The 10,254-nt window shown below is 37.4% G+C and overlaps 1 protein-coding gene across 1 annotated transcript; it reads left to right on the top strand.

Moving 5' to 3' along the window:
• The first annotated feature begins 215 nt into the window (after positions 1–215).
• LOC149771300 (neuronal acetylcholine receptor subunit alpha-6-like) lies at positions 216–3,366 on the top strand. Its single transcript, XM_089948647.1, has 2 exons — positions 216–668; positions 2,524–3,366. The coding sequence occupies exons 1-2, from the start codon at positions 216–218 to the stop codon at positions 3,364–3,366; spliced, it is 1,296 nt and encodes a 431-aa protein (XP_089804773.1).
• Positions 3,367–10,254: the final 6,888 nt, after the last annotated feature.

Here is a 10,254-nt window from a genome sequence, read left to right as displayed (position 1 = left end):
TAAACTTAAGAATGGATTATACTGTCTAAATTGTTTAAAACAAGTGTAAAAAGGTAAAACTAAAATCATTTTACTGTCTCTGGACCATGACACATTGTTTGGAATACAAAGATACATTTATTTATGGGCTGCTTAACAGATGCTTTCTCTAGATGTTTAAAAGCATTATCATAGATTTTACAGTGTGAGTACGTTTGTGATCAATCCCAGAGAATATGAAGCAACGGAAACTAAATTCAATATTTTTGCCATTCTTAGTGATCGTGCACATTTCTGAAGTCAATGCTCAAACATCGGATGATGCAAAGAATCTTTTATCTCAAATTTTTAATGCGTCTGCCTATAATAAAGCTGTTAGACCTACTTATGAGCAAAATACGACAACCGATGTTGTTATTGACTTTTATCTTACAAGCATAATAAACTTTGACTCGCAGAATGAAAAACTGACCACTTCTGGTTACCTTACTATTCGCTGGAATGATTATTATCTACAATGGACCCCAGCGACTTACGGCAACCTGACGGGTACATTTATTCCTCAGGACAACGTGTGGAAACCGGATATATCTCTGCAAAATGGCGTATCCGAATTGAAAGGGCTTGGCTCCAGTAGTTTGTTTGTTTACGTGTTGAGTGATGGCACTGTGTCTTGGAGTCCTCTTGGGGTAGGTATTTCTTTCTATAAAATTATCATCAGCTGTTATCGTGTTTAAGAAGGACCATTCTCCCTGGAATTTTGACGCTATCCTTACGCATCAACAATAATATTAATTTGGTTCAAATGATCTGTGAGCATTACTGGCTAAACCCCATTTTCGACAAACCAGTTAAATGACCTTACGATTTGTGCAAACTACTTTGAGATGGCAAGGGGCTTCACAAGGGCGATATTGCTATTAAGTTTTTCGTTAGTTCACCGCAAACATTTATGAAGCAACTCAGAGATAGCGATAAGTCTCGTGCTTTTTCAAGTGAACTGAAGATGTGTATGCAACGAAACATTTTTAGTATTGCTATCACAGCTTTACTATCACGCTGCTGGTCGGACAAGGTTACCGGAAATTTTATCTATAAGTTATCTTAATGGATAAACCGTCTATTTAAACATAATTAAATATATTAATATCTGTATATAAAATTATTTATTATAGTCATGTATATAATTTCCTTGCAAATTTGTCGATATTTTCATGGTATCTAAACAAAATGTTCGTTCGAAAAAGAAAACCAGATTATTGCGTGGAGGTACTTATTTGAACTGTACACATAGTCTTTAAGAACGACTTAAAGTAAAGAATCAAAATTCTTAAGTCTAGGCTCAGCTATAAGATTTACACTGGTGAGATGTGGACCTGGGCCTAACATAGAAAGTCTGAAGATCGGATTATAGTTTCCAGACAAATTAATGGAGTTTAATTTTCAAAACCATTCGTTTGCTATTTGGGGAATCACGGGTTAGATTTATGGAAAGATCATTTACAAAAATCGACTTCAATGATCTTTGACTTATTTGGCACCTTGGAACTTTAACAATGCTATTTCAGGTTTGACAAATTCTTATTTATAACATAGCTACTGTGTTATTTACGTTATGATACCCATATGATGATTTTTACATATGTAGCAAGTCTAATAACACATCTTGACGTTACAAATTACGTCTTAACGTCATGCAAAGGAAAGGCGTAACGAAGGAGGCATCAAACTGTATGTCCAAGTAATTTTACTACGCTAGACTATGGTTGATAAAATAGAATCAATATTCAAGGCTCGCGAAGATAGAAATGTTGCGACTCGTTTCATACGTCCGTTTGAAATGAGCACCCATGTAAGATTCTCTGTATTGTATATGAAGTCATCGTCGTTAGCCAAGGTTCCGATATGATTAACCTATATACACCTTGGCGTATCGTGCAGATAGTACTGTGCACTGCATCCAATCAAAATTAAGTTGTCCGAATTTGAACACCGTTCCTACATGATCGAGACAAGTGGTGCAAACAACTTGAATGGCCTGATAAATAAGCAATTTTCCAGTCCCGGTCCGTGTTGCACAAATACCTTTCACTCAAATACACCTGTAATGGCTTCCCTCTGGCACATAGGCATACTTTCGATGTTAAACTTCCAAAGTATCATTTTTGGGTCAATTGCCCCAACCATTTTCAGTCATTGTAAAATGCACCACACTATATGTTAGTTGGTATTATGTACTAAGGGAGGCTACTAATAAAATCCAATACATCTGTTCGATCCGCCAAGGTGTAGATAGGGTCATGATATCGGAACCTTCGCTAGCGAAGATGATATCAGGTACTCAAAGACCACTGATGGGACATCGCTGTATCCTTATGCTGTACCGAGGACCTAACCAGGGCCCACAAATGTGTCATGCGAGTGAACTACAACTTGAACCATCCTGATGAGAAAGTCCTTAGAACTTATTCAGAATGAAAAACAAATCATTAAACTTTGAAAACATTATTTGGCTTCCATTAATTTGCGCAGTTATTTTTTCAGATTTTCGAGTCAACATGCGGAATTGATATTACCTACTTTCCTTTTGATATTCAAACTTGTACCCTGACATTCACGGCATGGAGTTACACTAAAGAGGAAGTACGTGTTACTGAGGGGGAAGAGGGAATTATCCTGGATGAATACGAAGAAAATTCAGAATGGTCGATTGTTGATACGAGCGTAGATACGTTACAGGAATACACTGACGCTGCAGTTGTATTTTCAATCAAATTAAAAAGAAAACCACTTTTCTTTTTGTTAAATGTCATATTACCAGTCATAATGTTGTCTCTTCTGAATGTCTGCATATTCGTACTTCCGGCAGAATCCGGAGAAAAGGCTTCGTTTTCTGTGACAGTATTTCTTGCTCTGGCCGTCTTTTTGACAATCGTCACAGCAACATTGCCACAGAATTCAGAAAAAGTTTCCTTCCTCGGTATTTACTTGGTACTAATGGCCGGTTTTAGTACGCTGATCGTCATTTTGACGCTGTTTATACTTCGTCTGAATTTTAGGGATGTTGATGAGGACCCAATCCCATCATGGCTGATCAAACTTCAACGGATCGTGAAAATAGTCCGCTGCAGAAGATGTAACAAAATACATCAGGCAACGCAGAGTCAGGGTGAAGTTCCTAAGTTTGATTCTGGTTACACAATTTCTACTGAACAACCAACTTCTGTAATCACAAAATCACGACCACCAATACCAGATGAGAAGCCTAAAATCACGTGGAATCATGTTTGCAATGCCCTCGACTTCGTTTTCTTTTGGATTTTCCTATTGGCAACTATTATCACCACAGTGACAATATTTTCCATCTGCTCAATAGATGCTGTATAGCAAAGAGTTTCTTTCCACAAATTTTGAGACATAAAACTTTTCATTATCTTCCATCTGATGTAATGTTGAGTCATTGTGAATTTAAGTTATGCTATCTGAAACTTCATTTAGAGGTCAACCAGGAAAATTGTATCGTTGAAATTTTTGAAAATACAGTGAAATCTGTCTTAGCTGTTATCTTCTTATACAGGACACCATGACATAAAACTCAGCATTTATGAACGTTATATTTGCATGGTACTTGGATAGATCAAGCATGTATGCTTCTATGAAACTTTTCAACAAAAGGAAATAAATCTGGCCTCTTTTGTAGACGTCGATGTATTGCAATAAACCTAGGTATGTGATATTTGCATTTTACGTTCCCGTTTATTGCTAGTTAGATTTTAGATATTGTTTGTTGATTATGGGGAATCAGTATTGTGAATATTTTTCTCGACCCTATACATTTTCCAGTTGTTATGCGTAATGGTCATAAATGTATAGTATTCACGAAACTTTGTGGTAGCATGGTTTAATTTTTCATAAAGTGGACCCTCCCTGATTTCTTAGAATAAGGAAATATTCACAGATATTTGAATAAATAAGTGTTTAATAATTATAGCTTGGAATAATCCGTTGTATTAGATTTGTGTTGTGTTCTACATGACGTGAAATAACAATCTAGGCTTGAAAGGCTTACTGGTGGGTCACATAAAATATGAACCAAGAAACATTATGTGATTGTAAAATTATGGTCTAGTGAATGTGTGCTAATTAGGTGATTAGAAGCAAGTCATTTGTGGTATTTAAGAACTCTTCAGTTGACAATGAATGACTATTGTTTTGGTGTCTCTTGAAATGGCGTTAACATCGACCTCAAACCAGTTTCACTGATCAGATGTTTTTAGTGAGATCCCTTGTATATTACAAGGAAAATTGTCTGGTGCCAAAGGTGCGATGTTGGATAGCTTTTTGATATGCATGTTTCCATTGTGCTTTGTTTTCTTTTTTTTAGCCAAGTCATGCTATCCGATAAGACAAATGGAGGGAAAGTCTGCTCTTAATCAGAGTTCTATATTTATAATGTATGATCAAGTAGATGTTCCTTATTGTACAAAGAAGCTATTTTTTATTTTAGTGCACTTTTAAAGGTGAACAAATATATTCCTTTATGAGCTTGTGCTGTTGTATTGCGATCGACATGATATAATTTGGGGTGGAATGGAGTATATTTTAATAGACGGCGATCCGGTCGTTCTAAAGGTGTGTAATAAGAGACGTAATCATTTTTACTAGACGTCATTCCAGTTGAACATCATTTTTAGTTAGAATTTTTGTTATTGAAACATCAGAATCTCTCTTGAAATGATCAAAATGATTTTGACAGCTCCTTTCCTGTCAGGATTTACAAATTTATAGTTGGGTTTGTTTGATTGATAAAAAAGGACCTTCTGATTGATCCATCCTCCCAATATCCCCTACCCCTCCCCTACCTCACCCCGTTTTCACTAAACGCAAACTTTTTGAACTTTTGCCAACTACTTTCTCAACTATAGCGATATTACAAAATCCCGTACCTGTTCTTGATTAGCAAACATAAGTTGGCAAAATAATGGTCATTTTATTTCGCAGCAGGAAAATTAATGTAAGGCTAGACAAGAACTGTGTCCATTCGGTTGCTAAATGGTTCGGTCATCATCATCAGTCTCATGACCTAGTGTGGTCGTCGAGGCACTGTGCTGCTGAACATCTGACCAGTTCCCTCCACTTGTCTCGTCTTGGTTCGGTCAAGGACGGCGCAATGAGGCGGATTGAATAGACAGAGCCGCACGGAGAAGGCACACGGCTTGCTGAATTACGGTTGATTGATATTTTATAATTATTTTATTTGATTCTGAGATTTTTATGTGAAGGTTCATGCAGCTATTTTTGTAATTTGTTTGTGAATAAATCACGTGCATGATTAACTTCCACAAGCATTGGTTAAAAGTCTATTGTTTACCGCTTAGAACTCCACTTATGCAAATTAAATTTCGGTTTGGTACTTTTAAGCAAGCAGTGCTAAATAACACCACGAATTCTTATAGTGCTCAGTAATGTCATTCACTTTGTGTGCTTTGTAGTGAGAAATGTAATATTTTAAATTATGGTTATTTAAATTGTTGAACGGTGTTCTATCGCTGTAGCACTTGTGTTTTAATGGTGATGTTGATTTCAGGATGCAGAGTCCGCTGGCATCGATTAAAAACAAGGACGAATATGTCGCTATTCAGCATGGGCATTCAGTCCCCAGCGACTTGTAGTTTTGTTGAAAAGCATTGTCCTGTAGAAAGTATGCTCTTTGTACTCGAATTGTCGTCGTGGTTACGTTTGTAGTCACTCGTGGAAGAGTGGGTAATGTTTTAAGCCTAGCATATCTTCTCTTTGTATTTACGTCTACATTTATGGAGTTTAGCTGTCATTTATTGATAATGTGTTGGGAATATAATTCTCAAACTGAGTCATTAGCCATTTTCTATGACCAGACGTCATAATGTATAATATTCGAGAGACATTATGGTAGTATGGATCAGTTTTGTAAAATGGACCATCTCTAAAAAAAAATAAGAGTTTTGTTAATTTGTGTCCATTAGGTGATTAGGAAAAAATTCGCGATGGTATTTGCGCTTTAAAGAACCGTTATGTTGACAACTAATGTTGTCTTGATATCTTCAGAAATAGGGGAAATGATCGACCTCAAGCCAGACTAAAGCAGCAGTTGTTTGATTCGTTCTGTGGTGAGACCCTTTTGTATACTTTTATATATTAATTTACTTGCTAACATCTCGGCTAGTCTTGATGTTTTAGTCTGGTGGTACGTTCGCTTGACTGCGTGACAGACAGACCATGTCCGGTACCCGACTAATACAGCGTGCATCGACTCCTGCTGCATGTGTTGGCTCTTCTAACTCTCATACCTGATTCCACAGTGAACACGATCGATGCCACCATGATATGAGAATCTGGGTGATTAGAGGTCGAATATAAAGGTATGGGAAGAGGAGTGTAGCAGTTTATTAGGCCATTTACTAACCAGCTTAGCTGGTCGGACAGTTTAGTCTTGTAGTATTTATGCCTATGAGGTACGTGAACCTGTTCCATTCCCGACAGCGACAGGTAGAATTTGTAAACTCTTCCCGTTGCCCTTCATTGTCTTTTCTAGACAGGTTTAACTGTACATAGTCATATCCTGTACATAACAAACATAGCTCCGTCCTGGATTCAAGTTTCTATGAAACTAAACTATCTACAATAACGTGTAATAATTCGTACTATCTGAGTAACAGTGGAAGATTAACTGCCGATATCAGGTTTATTGAACAAGAAAAAAAATTCTGAACTCTGCGGTTCACCTACAGAAAGACTCATTAAATTTGTTAACATTTATCAAATAATTTACCAGTGAAATTCTCGGCTAGCGTCGGTACGTGGGAAAGCCTGCCAGTAGCTTCTCGTGGGTCGGTGGTTCTTCCCTGGGTTTTCTAGGGTTCTTCCTCCACCAGTTATACTGGCCGCCATGTATAGCCTATCTTGTGCTGAAAAATGGCGTTAAACCCTAGAACAACAACAACAACCAGTGAAATTAGAACTCCTATGCCAGAAAATTACTTATGCTTCAGCTATGTATTGAGCTATAAACTTATGACACACAACCATAGATCTTTGGAAGAAAGAAGGTGACAAACTTTAGATTTAGAAGAAATAATGTGCAATACCTGTGATTCAGATAATATTGGGAATGAATACCATTGCTTATTCGAATGCTTCTACTTTATTACATACAGAAAATATGTCAAAATATTTGTACAACTAATGGCCTCTGTAAACTACTTCTGAATTTATTGCTCATCATTTCTCCTGAATAGTTTATTTACCTGATGACTTGAATATTGATATAAGCTTTACGCCCATTCCACATGCAACAGGTATTCATTGCACTCGTCCATCTACAATTAGCGAAATTAAAAACCTATTATTTTAGTGACACAAGATGTGTTTCACTCTGATTGCAAAGACGACTGTGATAAAAGGTTTAGCTATCTCATGAATTATTATTCTTTTAATGTTATAACCAAATCCCGATTTATACATTTAATGGCATCTGGAAACTATTTGCGAATTTATTCTTTATCATTTCTCCTCAATAGTTTATTTACCTAATGACTTAAATATTGATATAACCAATGTACGTTTTCCACATGTATCAGTTATTCATTGCACACATCCATCTAAAATTAGGGAAATCAAAAGCCTTCTAATTCAGTGGAACACGACGTTTTCCGCTCCATTAGGAAAGACAAACAGTGGCAAAACGTTTAGCTATCTCTAAAAGTAATATTCTTTTGTTGTCATTAACAATTTCACCTAAGCGGGTTCTTAGTGAGCTAAATAGACTGTTTTACAAGTTTGCATGGCATGGGCGAAAGAATAAAATCAAATGAAATAATTTGACGGATTTTTATGAAGAAGATTGATATTGTTTTGGGGTTTAACGCTATATAGACAATATATGGTGGCCAGTATAATTGTCGTAGGAAGAACCCGGGAAAACCCCGGTAAGAACGACCGATCCACTTGAAGCTATTGGCAACTTTCTCACATATCCACATTGGCCGAGCCCGAGACTCGTACCTACGCGGACAGAAGTAGTTATATAGGGAAACGGTGGTAAAACCAAGAATTATCATCAGCCTTCTATTATATGTTGCCTCGGATGCCGAGGTCCCGGGTTCGAACCCCGGCCGAGTCATACCAAAGATTTATGAAAATGGTGCTAACAGCTGCCCCGCTAGGCACTCAGCATTAAGAGGTTAGTATTAGGACTGGTCGGCCTGGTGTCAGGATGATGTGACTGGGTGAGATATCATGCTACATGATGCCCCAGTACTAGACATCACTATAAACTGCCACACTGCAGACTTTGTAGCGATATGACTGACACACACACACACACACACACACACACACACACACGCGCGATTTTATGTAGTATTTGACACTTGGGGGCCAGACTACAAAATTAATATTGGGGGACACTTGTGAGTCAAAAGTGTTTATATGGTCAAAAGTGACACTTGGGGGTCAAACGGGAATTAACATAGGAATGACACTTGCTGTTCATACGGTAATTACCATTAATCTTTCTATTTTACGTAGTATTTGGCATTTGGAGGTCAAACGGGAATTAACACGAGGACGCATTTGGAATCAAAAATCAACATGGGGAGACACTTGAGCGCTCAAAAGTATTATAGGATCAAAAGGGCTTTACAGAGTCAAATGGGTTTATGGGACCAAAGGGGAAAGGTAATGGTAAAGGGTTTTCAAGTTTGAGTTGAAAGCACAGAGGTACACAGATAAACACTTATATAAAACGCAGAGAAATAAACACCAATGGCAATAATTGAATAGTATTTTTTCTAGAGATCTGAATGGCCCTTAAAATGACCCTTGGGTTTTAACCAAAGTGAGTTAGCATAGGTCGCATCTCATTGATTTTCGATGTATCGTACAGGGGGACCATACAGCAAGACCCTGTTTAGATAGCCTTGCCTCTCCACATAAATCATTTTCTTCTAAAATAGCTATTTTCATCATCTTGGTGATGACCAATGATGAGTTCACATACATCAGATAGTCCGGGTTGAAGAGCATGCCCGAAATTAGGGTAGATGAATCAACGTTCGTCTACGTCTTTCGTGAGAACGTGCGAATCCATAGAACACGGTGTTTTTATTCATTGTCTAAGATCGGATCGAAAAGGTTTGAAATGTTTCACCAATCCAAAATCTCGTTACAAAATTCAGTCAGAGCTCGGAGAATCTCTTGCATCCAGAAGGGAGCAGTGCGTGATGTCACATGCAGTATATAGAAGCGCCACCGTTTGTCCATATTATATCGATGCGACATAGTTTAAGTATGGCTGAAACCAGGTAGACATTGTGGTGCGCCTTTGATGGATACGACAAGTGATGGCATGACAGCTACGAAGACAACATAAGCCATGCTTCCAACAGCGGCTAATTTTAAATTTTACCAGCACCAATACCTTCACCTCTTTCTCCCTCGCTACCTTGGACAAGGATTTTAGAATGAAACAGAAGGAAGAATTAAAAAACTTTTCCAACGAGCAGAAAGTGGTAGAACAATCACTTGTGATTCAACAACAGCAAGAATAAGAAAGAAGAAAACGAGAAGAATAATAGAAAAGAACATGTGAAGGTCAGAAGAATGACGATGAAAGTCAAACGTTGAGTGTGCTACAAGATATTTTGGCAGAGTGAAAGTACTGAGACAGACGTATTTGATTTCTTTAACTCGATCCAAAAGAAAGAGACCTTCATTTGTTAAGCATTCCATCACTAAATCTAAACTAACTAATAGGAGAATATGTAGTATGTGGTCATGGTAAGGATTTCAGGCCCTTAAAGTAAATCACGTCAAGTCTTTGAGTCTGTCAAATGCCCAACAGTCCATTTCAGGGCAACAGGGCTCTCACGAAAAGAGATATACTACTTACAGATTGCCAAACTAAGAAAAACTTATATCCCCTTTCCCCATGATTCAATGGTGTGCGTATGTGAGTGCCCATGTATTTATTCAAATTATAAAATGTCAAGACAAAGAGACACTTTTTTCTTTTGGGTATATTTTTTAAACCACAATGTAATTTCACAACACATAACAGAAGTCCATTTCTTCTTCTTTCGCTATGCCTTTTATAATTTCTTCAGCGGCATAGGCTTTTCCTCGTCTTCACTTTCTTTTCGAGGTCTGGATTTGATGGGAATAGTACTTCTTCATTTTCTGAAGACCTTTCTCTTCTGTCTCTTGTTTCTTCTTTTTGTTCTCTTTTTCCTTAAGGCA

This window comes from Sinohyriopsis cumingii, unplaced genomic scaffold, assembly GCF_028554795.1.
Source record: "Sinohyriopsis cumingii isolate HCF-2022 unplaced genomic scaffold, ASM2855479v2 utg001964l, whole genome shotgun sequence".
Lineage (NCBI taxonomy): Eukaryota > Metazoa > Mollusca > Bivalvia > Unionida > Unionidae > Sinohyriopsis > Sinohyriopsis cumingii.
This window is presented reverse-complemented; position numbering and strand designations above follow the sequence as displayed.